At 43.6% G+C, this 18,044-nt stretch overlaps 2 protein-coding genes across 2 annotated transcripts; one reads left to right on the top strand and one right to left on the bottom strand.

The window, feature by feature from the left end:
* Positions 1-532: 532 nt before the first annotated feature.
* On the top strand, positions 533-8,785 carry LOC140249635 (glutathione S-transferase). Its single transcript, XM_072331608.1, has 7 exons — positions 533-709; positions 3,304-3,410; positions 4,496-4,547; positions 4,804-4,936; positions 5,971-6,112; positions 7,584-7,715; positions 8,209-8,785. Exons 2-7 carry the CDS (start codon positions 3,324-3,326, stop codon positions 8,329-8,331), a joined length of 669 nt encoding a protein of 222 aa, XP_072187709.1. The 5' UTR covers positions 533-709; positions 3,304-3,323; the 3' UTR covers positions 8,332-8,785.
* A 1,193-nt stretch (positions 8,786-9,978) lies between these two features.
* Positions 9,979-17,716, bottom strand: TMEM14A (transmembrane protein 14A). The gene is made up of 5 exons (XM_072331881.1): positions 17,595-17,716; positions 16,626-16,709; positions 14,869-14,970; positions 11,340-11,427; positions 9,979-10,767 (listed from the first exon to the last, which is right to left on the bottom strand). Exons 2-5 carry the CDS (start codon positions 16,699-16,701, stop codon positions 10,728-10,730), a joined length of 306 nt encoding a protein of 101 aa, XP_072187982.1. The 5' UTR covers positions 16,702-16,709; positions 17,595-17,716; the 3' UTR covers positions 9,979-10,727.
* Between the last annotated feature and the right edge of the window lie 328 nt (positions 17,717-18,044).

The raw sequence follows: 18,044 nt of genomic DNA, 5'->3' as shown, positions 1-18,044 counted from the left end.
CAGCATTTCAGCCTCTTGTCTCGGCCGCTTCACCAATATCTCTTTTTACAAACACAGCTGTAGCTGCCATGAGCACTGGATTGAAAGAGGAATGCTTGAAGCCAGCTGTAGAGTTGAGCAGCTGTTATGGTTGGAGAAAGGGGGACTCTGGTTGGCATCAGGCACTAGCAGGGCCCTGACATACACAGCTATGTGTTGAGTGCTGCCAGCTGATACTGAACTCGGCTTTGAGCTGTACATAATAGTCCCTGAAATCCAGCTGTGCTACTGAGAGGCCAGCAAGGAAGCTGAGTATGTAAATATGAGTTCAGCACATCACCTGTGTATGTAAAGGTAACAGGAGAAAGCAGAATGATGTGGATGCTGTAGCATTGCCAGCATGAAGCTGGGCCATCAACAGACACTAAAACACCTGCTAACAACACCTGCTTTTAGGTAAGCCTCTTTCCAGGGGCTGCCACGGCCTCGTATTTTGGATTTTAGATGAAAACCATGTTGATATCTCGTTGACTCCGAGCAGATCGCCGAGCAGCGCTTCCATCAAGTCAAGACCGTTTCAGCTTCTCCCAGGCTTCTTCCCCTCCTCCGGCCCGCACGGCTGTATGGAGTCCCCAGCCCGCCCATAGCCGATACGGGACGGCCGGGGCGGGGCTGGAGCTGCGCTGCGACGGAGGGGGAGCAGTCGGCGGTATCGGGGACTCCAGCTGCGGTACGGGCTGTGGGGGAGCGCGCTGGGCTGGGGTAGAGCAGAGCATTGCAGAGGGGAGGCGGCCCGAACGGGGGTTCGTCCGCGGGACCGATCCGCTGAGGACGGCGGGGGTACCGCCCGGCAGTGGCGCTAGAAGCGGGACACGCCGGGCTGGGGCAGGGATCCCGCGGCCGTCCCGGAGCTCTGAGTGGCCCGGGAGCGAGGGTGGTGCTGCCGGACCGCTGGATCGGCACGGGCTGCGTGCAGGTCCGTGTGCGAAGAGGAGAAGCGTTTAAGTTCAGACAGCAGACTATGTATGCGCCCATAAGTTTGCTTATGTGCTTCCGGATGGAGGGCCGGTAATAGAATTGTTTTGAACAACACGCACACGCACAAAAGAAAAAAGAGAACCGAAAAGACAGTGCTCACAGCTGTAGCAGTCGCTCTGGTGGTTGTAGCTGAGGCCAAAGGCAGCAGTTGTGGGTGGTTTGTGATTTCAGGCCCAGCAGTGCTGCTCAGGAAAGGTACAAGTTTGCTACTCGGATGTGAGGAGACGTTTCCAAGGAGCGTGTGTTGCAGAGCAGTAACAGAATCCCTTCAGCACGGTGCCACCACAGCAGGTGTTCAGCCCAAAGCCCAGAGCTGGGTCTCTCAGCAGTGCCTCATTATCTTTCTTGCTGAAGAAGAGGCTCTCTAGTCCTCCCTATCAGTTTGCTCCAATCGTTTCCCTAGTCCAGACAGTAACACTGTTTGTGTTACAAGCCTGGATACCATTAGCCTTCTTGACTGCCTTCTTGACAGGGCAGTCTGCTGGCTCATGTTCAGCAACTGTCAGCTAACAGCCACAGCTCCTCTGTGCAACTTTCCAGCCCCTCTGCCCCATGCTTATGATGTTACATGGGGAGTGCAAGTGCAGGACTCATCACTTGATCTTCTTGGAGCTCATACGATTGAACTGAGCCCATTGATCCAGCTTATGCAGATGCCTCTGTAGGGGCATCTTCTTACCTCAAGGTATATCAGCATTTCCTCTCAACTTGTCATCTGCAAACTTACTGAGAACATGCTCAATCCCCTCATGGGTATCACCGGTGAAGATACAGAACAGGGCTGGCCCCAGTACTAACCCATGGAGAACACCCCTTGTGACAGGTCACCAGCTGGATTTGACTTAATTCAGCACCGCTCTCCAGGCCTGGCCATACAGCCAGTTTTTTACCCAGCAAAGAGTATATCTGTCTAGGTAATGGGCTGCCAGCTTCTCCTGGAGAGTACTGTGAAATTCAGTAATATAAATCATGATCTGTGTGTAGGTGGGGTAGCTGTAACATGGCATTTCCTTGAGTGCCTTGTTGATATTTGAGTATTAGATAGGCACCAAACAGCTCCAGGCTGTTTACCACTCTAAACTGACAAGGCTTAACCAAGGCTTTGTTATCAAATGCGTATCTGTTAGAAATTTGGTGGAAGAGACTGGGGTGTCTGGGAATACAAACAGTGCCAAGGGTAGGTGTCAGCTGAGCAGAGCTTTGGAAGACCTGTAGTTTGGGCTGGGGCGCTGTGGTTCTCCTGCAAAGCAATGTCTGTTGCTTAATAGGGCACGTTGAAGATACTGCCCATCATAAAGAACTTCAGTGTGGAAGTTTGGAGGTGCAGTTTCTACTCTCACTGTTATGCTGTTTGTTTTTGTGTTTTCACTGGAGCCTTTGAGATTGGCCAAAGGTGCATTTTGTGGCTTAATTGAGTGCTGTAAAGGCTATGGAAGAGTAAATAAAATGTGCCCATAGAAAAGAGATAAAACCTTGGCTTGCTGATGAAACACTCTATCAGATGGTGAAATGCTGCTATCAGTCTGTGAGTTTGTCCTCTTACTAAACCTGCTGTTATCTTTTGGGACTCACTAGTGGAAGAGTCCAGTGTTAACTTTGTTTCCAGCAGCATTCAAGCTCATTTCAGCCACCACTTTTGTACTATGGCATGAGACTGCACCTGGTGGTAGTGAAACTTTGAAAGGACCTGAGCGGTTATCTGGTGACCTGACTTCAGTCCTCGATGCTGGGAGCATTGTCCAGGCCTTATCTATCCAGTGGTGAGGTGATCATGATCATATTTGTTTGGCATGAATCTTAAAGTTGTGTTCTCAGAGTCAATAAGATACACATCCCCATTACAGTTTAACTATGCATATGATTGGAATGGATCTTGAAGTCAGTCCACATGATGAATAATACATGATGTGGTTCAGCTTGTGCTCAGAACAAACTTCATAATGAGAGAGCTAAAAATAATGCTGATGTCTTGGGCTTGTGAGTCTTGCAAAGTGGTCAGTTCCGTATAATAGGTTTTCCAGCATGGTGTGGCTTAGATGCTGTCACAAAGCCCAGCTCCCACTGCAAAGATTGCACTACTGTTATTTGGTAATAATTCTGTGTTGAGTTGATGCATATTCTCCCCATTAAATCCACAGGAACTTTGGTTGTGTCAAAGCCCAGTACTTAGGTCTTGATTGTCCTTTAACTCTGATGTTCATCCAGATGTATTTAATAGTTTGGAACAGAATGTTTTATATGTATTTTTTTAAAGCTCTCTTTAAGATATCTCCTTGAATTTCTTAGGAAAGAAGAGCTCTGAAATCATGGCGGGGAAACCTAAGCTTCACTATACCAGAGGAAGGGGGAAGATGGAGTCAATCCGGTGGCTGTTAGCAGCAGCTGGGGTTGAAGTTTGTACCTGATTTTTTTCTTCTTAATTTTATAAAGCAATAAGATTAATCTCTGTTTGAAAGGAGGATTTGGTTTCGGGAAGGTTTTCCAAGTACTTCTATATTGAGAGATATGTACAATATCACACATCGTGCTGCAGAATGCTTACGTTCAATAACACATTCTCTTGTATTGTATTTAAAGTATTCTTTGATTTTAATATGCAAACAGAAGCATTGTTTTGTTCATATTTGAAACATGCTTCATTTCATAGAGATCTTAAATTGTTGCTACAGACCAGAACAGTGTGAGTTTCCTGTATTTTAAGTGTACCACACGAGGAACTTCAGAACACAATCCCCCCAAAAGTGTTTTTTGTTCATTGGTCAGTACCTCACGATGATAAATCAGCAAAGCTGCCCTGAAGCCAATGGGGAGCTGTCTAGATTCACACCAAGTGAAAGCTATCCTAAGGCATCTTAATTTCTGTTCACTCTTTGCTTGAATGCAATGCTTTGAAACTGTTTTCTTAGGTGCCGTGTTGCACTGGAAAGAAAAGGCTTTTTTAGTGGTGCTCATTCATTTTGAGTATTGCTGACAGAGGAGCTGCAGAGCAGAAGTGCTCTCATTCAAACGTCTTTTTCATTTAGAAAGCAGACAAAAATCACTGGAGTTGGACTCTGATCCTCGTAGATCCCTTCTAACTCTCAGTATTCTATGATTCAGTTATATGTATAAGAAAAAGAAGATGTATACTGAAAATGCTGTGTAGCAGGAACAGAGGCATAATGTATTAAACACTCGATATTTCACATGGCATGAGCTGCTTTTCAGTGGATGATTCAGTATCTATGAATTGCTCATGCACGCGAGTATGCAGAGCTGTATGATGGAAGAAGATTTTTTACAGTGTAAAGCACTGTAGATGTAATGATGGGTTGGGATGGTGTAGTCCAGGGTTATTTGCTGGAAAAGCAATGAAGAATGAGAGTCAACACAGCAATGGGAAGTAGTAGGGAGAGGTGGAGTCTGGCTTCCAGACACCCTTCTGTTTTCCCATTACCTTTGGAGTGGCACGTTGTTGTTTTCTGTCTTTACTTTTCAGTTTGAGGAAGAATTTATAGAAACAAAGGAAGACCTGGAAAAATTACGCAGTGGTAAGTTTGCAGACTGTCCTCTGAATGTAAGTCCACAGCAACAGAACAAAAGGAGTCCTTCTTCTGGCTTTGTTAGTGAGAGAGGAGATTTCTGTAAGATCTCTGTTACGATGTGACTTGTAAAGAGATCTGAGAGACCCGGTTGCCTTGTTGAAGCTTTAGATCACTCAGCATTAGAAATGTCATGACATGTTATCGAGTCTGTTTCTCAGAATTGAATCGCTGCTTGAATAGTTTGCTTTATTTTCTTCCCCAGATGGATACCTGCTGTTCCAGCAAGTGCCCATGGTGGAAATTGATGGCATGAAGATGGTGCAGACCAGGGCCATCCTCAGCTACATAGCAGCAAAATACAATCTCTATGGAAAAGACCTGAAGGAGAGAGCCTGGTACAGTAGCAGTACATACTGTCCTTACTTATGTTCTTCCTGTATTTTTAGTGTATATGAGAAAAATGTTGCTCTGAAATGCCTTTGTGTAAAGCTGAACACAATCTACTTGTGCTTTGTCTCCTCAGATCCAAGGACAGCTTGAACAGACTTTGACACAAAGAGATGATTGTTAGATATCAATATAATTAGAATTTTCTGTTCACATTCAGACTTCTTTGAACTACCAGAGTGGAAATGCATTATGTTGCTGGGCAACTGCAGAACAGTAATACAGTTTTAATGCCTAAGGATGTTTATTTTTTGTACTCAAAAGGGGACTATGGAAAAGATGCAGGACTCTATTGGGGAGTGTAGTGACAGGACAAGAGGAAATGACTTTAAAATAAATAAAGGTAGATTAAATTAGGTATGAAGAAGAAATTGTTCACAGTGAGAGTGCTGAGGTACTGGAACAGGTTGCCTAGAGAAGCTGTGGGTGTTCCATCCCTGGATGTGTTCACGTGTGTTGCAACCCTGCTTGCTAAAGGGGTGGTGGAACTGGATGTGCTTTAAGGTCCTTCCCAGCCCATGCCATTCTATGATTCTGTTTGTTGGCAGCCATTTTTTGCCTGGATTCTTTTATGACTGGGCATCAAAACTGTAGCTTGCACATAGTAGCTTGCACATGTGACTTTATTTTTCTCCTGCAGCATAGATGAGTAGGATATCAGTGGAAGAAAGGGGGCTTAGGGGTTGGGCTCGATCTCTAGAGGTCTCTTCCAACCCCCTGTGATTCTGTGAAAACAATGTGAACATCAGTTAGACTCTGTTTTATACTCTGCTTGTTGCTTACACTGTGAGCCTGTTTCTGAAGATGTGTGGGAAAACAAAAAACCTGAGCTGGAATCAAAACGGAAGAACAAGAAAGTGAACTGATGTTTTAGGCTACATTCACTAACAAGCATCCTACTTGGTTATCTCTGAAGTACTGTATTTCAGGAAAATAACCAAAGTGGGAGTTGTAAAATGCTCATATAAATCTTTTCTTTCAGGATTGATATGTATGTGGAGGGAACAACAGACCTGATGGTAATGATCAGGACTCTCCCTTTTCAAGCAGCCGATGTGAAAGAAAAGAATAATGCCTTAATCATTGAACGAGCTACAACCAGATACTTTCCTGTTTATGAAAAGGTAAAAGATGAAGCGTCAGAAATCCACAAAGGCAGCCAAGCAGGGCACAGCCCTCCTGCCCCAGCCCCTTACTCATAGCTTGAAGGCAGGCAGTGGTACTATGGGACTGTATGATGGAACCAGTGTGCAGCAATGGTAAAAGAAAGCTGTGAGGTAATACCGGGCTGATCTCAGTACTGAGCACCTTTACTGTCTTGAAGACTACTCAAAGGGCAAATCCTCCTTGTTATTTGCAAGTAGTGGACTTAAACTTTTCGTATGTAGCTTAGTGGCTGGTAGCTTACACTGTTTTGCACAACTGCCCCATTTAAATACCTGTGCCAGCCTTCAGAGCTTCCTGCCTAAAATATATATATACCCCTGATGTTCAAAATTAAATCCAACCATGTGTTATAACTAAGGCCCTAATTCTGTGATTTTTCTCAAACCCACTGCTTTAATGGAAGTCACTTAGGGATTATTACTGTCCTTTTCTGAATTGCTTTATTTGGGCATCCTTAGATGTGAGCAGAGAGATGTGCACAAACAGAATGTATCTAGCTTAAAAGCAGGAAAGCCATTATCTTATGGCTAGCACACGCTAAAGAAGTGGCCTCTAAGGAGCTATGAGCTACAGCATTAGTAGGCTTACTGCACTCAAAGCCCACAAAAAGCCTGTCTCTGCTAGGCGAGAGTTGGCAAGGAGAGGAAGGGTTGTTCTGTGTTGCTCCCAGGAAAGTAGCCTTTGTGTTACTGTGTTGCCATTTCCTACCAACTTGCTGTCTAGTCAGTTTTTCCCTTTAGGTGCTTTTACTTTTGCGTCTATTTGCATTTTTTCCTTCTGAATTAGAGCTAGCAATGATCCTCGCCTCCTGCTGCAGTTTGTGCCCTGCATGGCTGTGCTGTGCAGACTTTCTCCCAGCGCTTTCTCCCAGCGTAGCAGTTTCTCCATGTCTGTGCTGGAGACTTATTAACTTACGTTAGACAGAATTAACTTTGCATGACTTTTAGCCTAGCTAATTTTGTGGGAAGAATTACTAACTTTCCTTCTGTCCTGGCCACTTAAGTGGTCCACTGATTCAGCTTGGCAGGGGTTGCAGTCCGTGCCTCATGCAGTCCTGGCAGTAAAACATCTCCAGATACGATCACTTTGAACAATCAGCAGCAAATGGTAATTCAGAAGCACTGTGGGTAGCCTGGTTCTGATGCTCCGTTTGAGAGTTTCCATACGGCTTTCAGCAGTCAGGTTTTGGTGGAGCTTGTTTTGGCAGCGTAAGAAATAACAGCTGCAACAAGGTACCAGGTATTTGTCTCTCCAAGAAGTCACTGCCTTTTTAATGCTAATATTGGCTGGTGGGACTGTAGTAGGAATCATCTTTATGGGTTCTCACATGGATTTGTTCGGCTGTTTATTTCTGTAGAAATCTGTCTGAAATATCTAGGTAAAATCATTGCATACTGTACGACTTCTTTATTTGTTCTTATTTTGTAGGCCTTAAAAGACCACGGTCAGGATTATCTTGTTGGCAACAAGCTAAGCTGGGCAGACATCCACCTGCTGGAAGCCATTTTAATGACAGAAGAACTCAAGTCTGATATACTGTCTGCATTCCCTCTGCTACAGGTTAGTGATCATCTGATCTCAGCATGAAACGTAACATACACATTTCACTGCCCAGCTTTAAAAGCTCATTGATGTTTAAGTCTTTTGAACCGTTGTACTGAGTCGCTGGCAGCTCTCTGATCTTCTGTTGACTAAAACAAGCTGAACACCCCTACAGTCACCTCCCTTTAGCTCTGCTGCCCCTAGTTGCTTTCAGCTGGCAGGAATTCACTTACTGACTCTAGTAGTTTGGATCTGTCACTGCCACTAACATGTCTTCAAACACAGCTTTGGGCACCAGGACAGGAGGTTATGGCTTGCTGTGCCTGCAGTTCCTGTACAGGAGCGTTTCTTCTTTCATGTCTTCTGTGGTGTTTTGCACTGAGGTGCTCCTGCCCTCAGTTCTTTTTAGCCCAAATACACCTCTAGTATTTGGATTCAGATTGTATCTATTTTATTTTATTTCACCTTTTAATTTCCTTGCTTTCGTTGGCTTTCTTACTTCTTCTGACAGGCTTTTAAAGGAAGAGTGAGCAGCGTCCCAACAATCAATAAATTCTTGCAGCCCGGCAGCCAGAGGAAGCCACCATTGGATGAGAAATCAATTGCTAATATGAGGAAAATATTCAATATCTAATCACGTGGCTGTTGCAGATAACACGCCTGTAGTGTATTACCTACGCTGTGCCTCTTAAGTAAGTGTAAACTGTGTAGATCTACTCTGTGGTTTGTGCCCTATAATCTCTGAGGAAGACAATTTAGACTAGAGTAAAAGGCTGTTGGACCTGCTGATTACAGAAGGTAGTGTTTTATTACCAAGGGTTCTTGCTACCATCAGTTACATGAAGTAAAATGTACTAATGTTTGCTGTTTGGTTAGCCATTAATTGCAGTACATGCCTGGCAAAGCATTTCAGCTCATTTCTTCCCTCTCTTTTTATTAACTAAGTGCAGCCCAGAAGAGCCACTCCATAACATTTGGGAATTCATTGTTTACTTTCCCTGGTCAAAACTCCATGTACCTTGCTGCACTTATTTGCTGCCTGTATTTTCAAAAAGATAACAAATAAAATCTACGTAAGTTTATCACTGAAAGTAAGAGATTGTTTTAATCCTCACACGAACCTCTTAGAAGAGATTTTGATCACTGAAAGATCAGAGTATGTGTGTCTAATTAGTTTGCTGCTACTCATTCCTTTGCTCCTGGCTGGACTGCTGCAGTGAGGAAAGTACCACTTGACTGTTTTACCTTCCCAGTTACTTCTCAAGCAGCTTGAAAGAGAACTGCGCTGGCTGCTTACCTTTTCAGTAGAAGAGTTTGCAGATGCTTTAAAGGACTGTTGAGATAGATAGACAGATAGCTAGATAAAGCCAGTTTCAGAGTCTTTACCCTCATTCCATGGGAATCACCGCTGTTCACTTCAGAAATATAGTAGTTTGAACTGGAAGAGCAGTTTGCCCATCATAGTACCTAAGAAGATTTGTGTTGCTATGCCTCTATTCCAAACAAATGGAATGGTGGTCAAACCATTGCAGAGAATGACAGAGGGCATCACCTTTGCATTCTGTAAGTGCATACATGCTCTGTCCCTTAGGGATACAGTAGGCTTGCTAAGAACATAACTCGCTTGGGCTGCACAGACATTTAGACAAAAACTTCTGGGTTAGAGTTGGGCTTTGATGCCTGTCCTTGTGCCTATGGGGTGATTCTGAGAATGAAAGATGGCTCAACTCTGGAGGTACTGAACAATACAAAATCCCATTGCATTTAGGATATGAGCTAGCAAGCAACTGACGGAGGGTGTCCACACCTCAGCACTAGGTTGTCTAGACTTTTCTGTAGAGCTCACTCAAAGCAGGACTCACCTCATCTACAGCACTGGTTATCTAAGCTTGTCATTATGGTACACAGCAGTCCAATTCCCCTGACTTGCCTTGAAGGTCTAATTCAGGATAGAAATAACCACATTCTACACGTCCAGCTGTCATTCTACTTATCAAGGTCCTAAACTGAAACCCATAGAGTAGCAGCTGATTTGCACATAAGCCTGGTGACACCTGGTGGTGACTGGTAGCAGCATTTGCTAGCTAAAGACTTGAGGTGGCAGCTGGGGCTGGTGCTTTGTTTTTATTATTTGCTGTTGGCCACTTTGATCAGATATGCCTTAGATGTTTGAGCAGCCTGCAACACTCTGCACTTAATCCCCTGCCAACAAAAGACGCTTGGTATTCTGCTAATGGGTTGGTATGCATTGAGACCAGAGATATATAGTCAGAAATAGGTAGCCTTTATAATAATGTCTATATTTATTTACACATGTTATGTATACATATGTATATTTATGACATAAGGGACACTAAACCACATCCCTGAGCGCCACAATAGTTGTACATGGCACAGTGTATGTTTTAAATCAGTAATGAGTACAGAGCAGCTCATCCAACTTCCCCTGACAAAGTGACACTTCACTCTGCATAAAAACCTGACAGAAACTTCAAACGTTTTAAGTTTTATTTGAACACTGATTGTAGGTTTTATATTTAGAAACAGTGGAAGACTGTAAGCGTATTCAAAAGGAAGATGGTTTTTTGTATATGACAGTACAGGCACCTGCCTTTGTTCATTAGTCACTAACAAGATGCTTAGAATTGATTTCTTAATTACAGAAGCTACAAAATTATGCTTCAAAACAACACATCTCTGAGATACACGGTGCAATGCTAATGCAGTTTCCTGGTGTGCTCAGCACCTCTGAAAGGTATCAAGCTGAGAGGTAAAGGTCCCTCGAGTTAGCAGATTGCTTAAGCAGATCAAAACGTATCATTAACAAAACGCTGTTTTAGCTTTTATAAATAGCTTGCAAAATGCCAGCTGGCAAGTGCCAGTAGTTAGGGTACAGGTATTGATCTTACACAGAAAAGATAAAAGCAAAATAAGACTTTCGTTCCAATTTGTTTTTCAAGTATGAAGAGCCTGCCTGTTTGTGAGGGGGGCATGGCTGTCATACTTCAGCTCTTGAGTTGCCACGTTCTCCTATAGAAGCATAAAAACAAGCCTCAAAATCATCAAAAGGCTGTAGAAAACAGAAAAAAAAGTCCATAAATATAATTGTGCATAAACAGTAAAAATCATCATTAAACAACAGCACGTTCATAAATACCTGATGCTAGAATGTTTAGTGAACAGTCTTGCAAAGTGTTTCAATCTGTAGATCAGTGTCCACCACAAATCTAAGCAGACTGTTCTGTCATGGACATAACAGAACACTTTTCAGTTTCAGTCCTGATTTATTGCTTTTGGCAAAGCTGTGTGTGTGTAAGATGACTGTTGTATGAAGTCTAATAATTGGCTTTAAGCATGTCTGTATGGGAGCACTGAAGCTTTCCTCAGATTCTTCCAAAATCCTTATCAACATGCATTAGTGTTTAACTGCAGATATCTCCTTTCGTTAGTGAGAAAGGCTGCCCTCAGTCAATGTATTTGCCTAGTGAGAGAAAAAGCTGGTCTATGGAAACAGGACCAAACTAATGTCACTTAAGCCATGCAGCTGCTGGATGATAGTAACCTCCAGTGATACTAGCTTGAATCAGCAACTGTTTGAACATCAGCGAAATCTTTACATTCAGATCCTCAATACGTGTTTACCTCAGGCATGCTACAAGTCCAGCTGGCATTAGTTTCTTGGACCTCTTGAACCTCATTCCCATTATAACGGTCAAAAGAAAAGCTGAAACTGTAAAAAACAATTCAATACATTTATGTTATTGCATTCCAACATGTTATCTCTTTCACAGAGGACTATTTACCAATACGGAACACGAGCAATGGTCACTGATACATTTTGCTATGGAACGTGGTTTAGTAAAACGTCAGATCATAGAGACAGGTCTGTAAAACCATTCTTGCTTTCCCAAAATCCATTACCAGGACTTCCTTCAGCTGCAGATACAGTTTCCAGGTGCAGCAGAACGCTAAATCCTTCTCTGTGGATGCAAAGCAAGTTTGTCGGGTGGTGATTGGTATTCCTCCATATATCTGCATTCATGGGGCTACCAATGAAGTTGAAAGAATCCTCAGCATTAACAGCAACATTTATGCTGAGTTACAAATGCAGCCTGTCATAATCCCAACTCTGCAACTACTTTTCTTACTAGCTATTCAAGGAGCTAGAACACTCAGATTGTTGGCATTTCTTTCTTTCTTTTTCTTTTTAATTTTCCTTTTAGAGTGCTAGCTCTATATTTGTTAAGCCTTAAAAACTAGATTTGAAAGTTGTCCTTTATTTCTGCTCTAGGATATGGTCTAACACCTCCTGCAATGTGGCTGTAACTAAGTTCTTTTGATTTGCAGCAAGAGAGCCATCCTTGCCTGCAACACAAGGTGGGCAGCCCCCAGAAGGGCAACAGATACAGCATAAGCAAACAGAGAGCAAACACTATGAAAGGAACTGCATCTTCCTGGAGCTTTTACCTGAAAACAGAGGCAGCAACCAACAGGTCAACCAGGCCTGGGGATTCCAAGTCAGGCTAATGACTGCTAATGAATCATAGAATTACCCAGGCTGGAAAAGACCTTGAAGATCATCAAGTCCAACCGCAGCTTAACCAGTACCCTATCTCTAAAAACCCTCTGCTAAATCATATCCCTGAGCACCACATCCAAACGGCTCTTAAACACATCCAGGGATGGCGATTCAACCACCTCCCTGGGGAGTCCATTCCAGTACCTAACCACCCAAGATCAAGAATACATAAAACTACAAAGATACCTATTGTTGAGTTAAAAAACAAACAAACACCTGAAATGCTTCCTAGAATAGGCCAGAGATGGGGCTGCCAGGGACAGCTGGGTTGTATCACTACAGCAGCTACATTGTATCAAATGGCAGCTTCTTTATTTTCCTGGAGCATGTAGACAGTCCGGCAAACTCTCTTTAAAACTCCCCCAGCTTCTGCAGGCCGTGCTGTGCTCACAGTTGTCAGAAATGAGTTTTAAATTCATTCCAGCATTATATGACAAGTTCTGGCAGTTACAAACAAAAATCTCCTGGCTAAGCATGTGCACCCATTTAACAGCTTGCTTCACTATCCCTTGCTCTTATTTTCTGGTCTCATAGTTTTGATCCTCTCAGGAATGTCTGAAGAGCAGACTGCTCCACAGCATGTCTTGTCTAGGGCCTTGAGTATATTTACAATTAATTAGAAGCTACAGAACATGCCTGGTTTAGTTTGCGAGCTCCCTGCAGTTACCAGTATTCAGCTCTTCGAATGGCCAGTGAGTTTTTAAGACGTTCCCCTTTCAGACCTGATTTTCAAAAGCATTGTATATTCAGTATTTCACTTTTAATCGGTAAAATAAATAAATAATTCAACAAATAAGGCCTAGTTCAGCTCAGTAAACCATCAAGAGAAAACCCATAAAGCAATTAATACAGCAGATGCGCTATAGCAAACTTAAACATGAATTTCTACAGCTACTTCAATCACATAAGATTCAGGTAAGTAGTAAAACATAGGAGCTCTCTTCAGAGACAGCGGGCTCTCATTATTTTTTTTTAATAAATGCTTTTTTTTTCCCCCTCAAGCATTTCAAATCAGCATCAATGAATGCTTGGAAAATAACTTATAAAACAACTACAGAAATTTGGCTCTGGTATCTGTATGGCACACACACTTGGCATACAGCACAACTTACTACAACCCGAACACAAGGACTTGTACTAACTCACTACCTACACTATTGTAGGAGGCTCCTGAGTAGGTGACAGATATTGTAGAGAACCACAATGAGGGGATTTTTCTTCCTTAACCTATTAAAGGTTTGGGGCATTTGTCTCTTATTACACTGTAATTTATGCTACTAGTTTCTATGGCTCAGAAGGGTCACCCTCTTCCATGCACTCAGGCTCCCTCTTGCATTTATGCTCCAGTTGCTTCAGATAGCTAAGCATAAATGACAGCATTCTGATTGTCTACATAATCCATAGACATTTATTGGAGAGCCTGGATTATTATATCTGATGTCTACATTAGTGGAAATCATACACCAGTCCATCCAAAACAAGGGAACTGGAAAACAGTCAACATTCAGTAAATCCTAATTTTTATCTTCCACAAATTCTGTACCCAAATTCATCATTTCATTGACCCACAAAAGTACAATATCGGATGCTGCTTAACAGCATCTCACATTGAACAACTACAGATTTACATACGCTCGTGGCTGTGTCTTCAGTGCAAAAAAGATGTCAGTAATCTGAGTAAGTTCACAGCTGCAAAACCTGAATATCCAATCTTAGGCCACACAGGAGCAGCTCAGATATACTGATTACCTTTACTAAAGAACTCAGTTGGTGTGAATGCTACATTATTGTTATTTTTAATTAAATGGAAGACATTTTTACCGCTGTAGTTGCTTTCAAACATAAAGCCAACAAAAATGCTCTACCATAAGTTCTAACTAAGGTCAGAAAAAGTGATTGTGTGCTGGTACAATCTGGATTGCGTGCAATTTAAATGTATCTCTGTGTATGAAACCACAGCCTAAGCCATCAGTACTAAAATCACCAGTGGCAGAAGTTTCCAGTAACTCTTACTGCAAATCAGTTACATGAGGTGAAAGATGTATCCCTTAAATAGAAACCGTAGTTCCTTGCTTTCATGAGGGCTTCATGGCAAGCTTGCTAGGATGAGTTACTGCAGGGTTTGTGCCTTGTCTTTCTTGGCAGCGAGGAAAATCACCACATCAACCACTTGTTTCACTGAGAGCTACGGACACTGAACATCATGCAAATCTTTATCTTATACCACCTTTAATTCTCAGACTACATTCCAATCTGTCTCTCATGATTTCATTCCAGTACTTTTCCATGTTTCTCACCTGGATTTCACAACACGTACGTTGTTACATAACCAGTAACCATCCAGCAGAGAGAGGCACTGCCAGGTGGTTACACACCTGTTGGCTCTGTGTGAATGAGCTGTTTTATCTTGCCAATAGTTCCACGTGTAAGCTCTAGAATTTTGCAAGCTAAGGTGAACTGTTAAATTCTATTCTAAAAACCTAAGAAAAAAACACAGAATTGTCACGACGCTTGAAATAAGAGACTTTTATAGGCACTTCAGTGAGGTCTTTTTTGTTCTGTTGTTGCTTTAAACTGTAGTAAAACACTTACACAATGATATCTTCACATTTCTTGGATCACGTGTTACACAGTAAGCTCCATAACTAGCCATGGAACCAAAGGTAAGACCAGCAGCTAAAGACATTTTACTACCTGCAAGAAAATATTCAAGTGTTATCTTTCAACACAATGCCTTTATGCTCAGTCTTCACAGCAGCTCTTTCTCTACACAGTATTATCTGAATATTCTGAAAGGAGAGCCATGTCTGCCACTCTGCAGCCAACTCACCCTGTGTGGACAGAGGCAGCGTTTCTGTAACCCCTCCTAGTCTTTCTCTCGTATAGCATTACTGGCAACGTCTGTTCAGTTAGAGGGTGAGGATCTACTAATACTTGTAATTTGGGAAGAACAAACCTGAACTAGGCTATTTTTTCTATCACACACATTCAGAAGCATTTTTGTGGACCTTTATGGACTATCTATTCATTTTTACTGTATTTTACAGCACTTGAGAGTCTCTGAAAAAAGACATTAAAGTCATTATGTGTCAACGCATTTAAAGGCTAAGCTGGATGCCATGGTATCACTGACATTACATTTAATAAAGATCTAAAAAAACCAAACAAACACAAAAAACAACAAAAACAAATAAAAACACCCCAAAACTACTAGATGGTGATGAGGATGAAAACATGTCTTTTTAAATTGATTTGACATTTCCTTTCAATGCTTTTACACAGCTGGTTCATGAAGTCCAGAGTTTCAGCAATATATTTGGTTTCTGAATAGGCATTTGACTTGGTACCATATGATAAAAGTGCAGAATCAGCACAGCAGGCAATATCTGGATTAATCTGATTCCAAAATGATTACAAAGGAAGAATCCAGAACCCCTGAAGACATATAGATCCCAGTCCTGTTATACTGAACATTTTTAATCAAGAATCTGCAAGAAAACAGAAATCATTACTGATAAAAATAAATAAATCACATTTTTCCACAAGGACTGACCAGCTACTAAAGACAGAAGAAAACAAGCAAATGGGATAGTTAGTAAGAGCAGATGGGGGGGAGGGGGAGATGGAGGGAGGGGTGGGAAGACTTTCAGAAAGTAAAGACACAAAGCCATTGCTTTAGGAGCAAGCATGCACACACTCTGCAGGGAATCGGGGATCCTGAATCTCAAGAATCATAATGGATAATGCCATGGTGAACACGACTGCTGCACACCCTGGGACAGTGAGCCGGGAGCTCCGGCTGTCCTCGGCACAGCTGCGACCTCTGCTGGGGCGCTCTACTCAGCTCAGGAATGTGGAAAACGTGTCTTAAGTACATGACAATTTAAAGCTTAGTTGCCTATGCTAGAGGGAAAATGAAGAGCGTTAAAAATGCCAGACATAACTCACCACCAGGTCAGAAGAGGTAAATAAAAACTACCCTGCCTGGTGTGCATCTGAAAACCCCCAATTCAATCCCAGATGCTTCTGCAGAAAATATGTTTTAATTGAAGATAATCTATTGTGCTTAACATAGGAACAATTAAAGGAAACGAAATGGCACAAAATGCATTGAGGGTCAGAAGTAAGAGCAGCTTTCTGCCCCAAAAACAAGCCCATCAGTTGGATAAACAGAAAGGAGTGACCACTTAAGCATAAGCTGATCCAAGCAAATCTTCTAGCAGCACAGGCTGGATAGAAGATGCAGTCGTGTTCTCTACAGCACAAGTTACATGCCTTTCACTGTTTCTTTTTCACAAAGCATAGCAGCGAGGAAACAGATTCCGCAACCTCAACATATCAGCACTCACCTTTACGAGTGTATCCTACAATGCCTCCAACTGCCAACAGAGCAGCATATGCAAACCCAATCCAATCAACAGCCATGGTCCCAGCTGTGGAGAAAAGAACATACTGCAGCTGAAGACTTGGGTAAAAAAAAACCAAACGTTATTTAAAGCGTTCTAAATAACATGACACTCTTGGAAGTCATGCTTTATCACTGTGTCACGCCATTCAAAGGATTAAAGGTGCATCTACTAGCTGTCGCATCATCTTTTCACCAGCTGGGGCCCATCCTTACTCCTCAGCACAGAGGCACACCACACTTCTGGCAGTTCCCAGTCAAAAGTACACATACGCAAGCAGTAAGCTGGGCACTAGCTGAGCATTGGGTTTATTACACTGTGCTTATGGCTGGTCAGAGCAAGGCTTAGCGCTCCCTCAGCCTGGTCGTATGTCGTGCACCTCAGGCAGGATGGCACAGCACTGCATAGAGCAGAGGTTTCCAGGGCTTCTCTGCAGGAAGGCTGTGCTTTTCCTTTCTTTCTCCCAAATCAACTGCATTCTTAGTTTTAAGCACGTACTTCATTTTCCCTGAGCAGGCGTGTCTGGCACAGATGGGATGGGCAGGAACGAGAGCAAGCCTTTAATGGTGTCAAGCCTTTAATACTAGAAGGAGCGACTTACAACAATCCCCTGCACAGCTGCAGTCCCCTCAGGAACTACAGAGCTAAAGGAGGCCGCGCTACAACATCAGCCCTGAAAACGAGGTCAGGGGCCGGGCTCAGAGCTGCCCTCTGATCCACCACCCTTCGTGGCCTCGGCAGGCCGTGCCCAGCCGCCGGCTGTCCCCGCAGAGTGCTCCCATCCCAAGCCCCAGCCACACCACAGCCCGGCTCCCGTTGAGGGCAGGCAGAGCCGTGTCTCTGCAGCAGAAGAGACGCAGCTCCAGCACAAACCCATGGCTCCCCCCAGATCCCGCTCGCCTCCCGCCGTACCTCTTTCCGCCGTGCCGCCCCGCCCCGCTGCCCTCCGACCTCCCTCCGCCCCGCCCTCCGCCGGCCCGGCGCTTCGTGCTCAGAGCTCTGCCGCCGGCTGCGGTCCTCCTGCGGGCGAGGAGGACGGTGGGCTTGTGCTGCCATCATGGCGCCGTGAGGGGGGAGCGCCGCTCTGTGGCGCTTGGCAGAAGCGGGGAGGCAGAGCAGGGTCCCCGCGAGGCTGTGCAGCTTCAGGCCTCGGCGCAAGGAGTGTTGTTCCCTGCCTCGGGAAGCTCCTCGGACAGCCTTGGGATGGCTGGTCTGCACGGGCTCCAAGGGCAGTGTGAAAGATCTGTAGTCTAACGCAGGATTTTAAGTCTGAAAACCCCATCAGCTCCACTCTGAAACCCATGACCAAGATGGAAGGAGCCAGGCCCAGCTCTGCCTGCAGCCCTTCATGCAGGGCTCTTC

Source organism: Excalfactoria chinensis, chromosome 3 (genome assembly GCF_039878825.1).
Source record: "Excalfactoria chinensis isolate bCotChi1 chromosome 3, bCotChi1.hap2, whole genome shotgun sequence".
In the NCBI taxonomy this organism is placed as follows: domain Eukaryota; kingdom Metazoa; phylum Chordata; class Aves; order Galliformes; family Phasianidae; genus Excalfactoria; species Excalfactoria chinensis.
The sequence above is the reverse complement of the archived record's forward strand: the minus strand, read 5'-3'. Positions and strand labels throughout refer to the sequence as shown.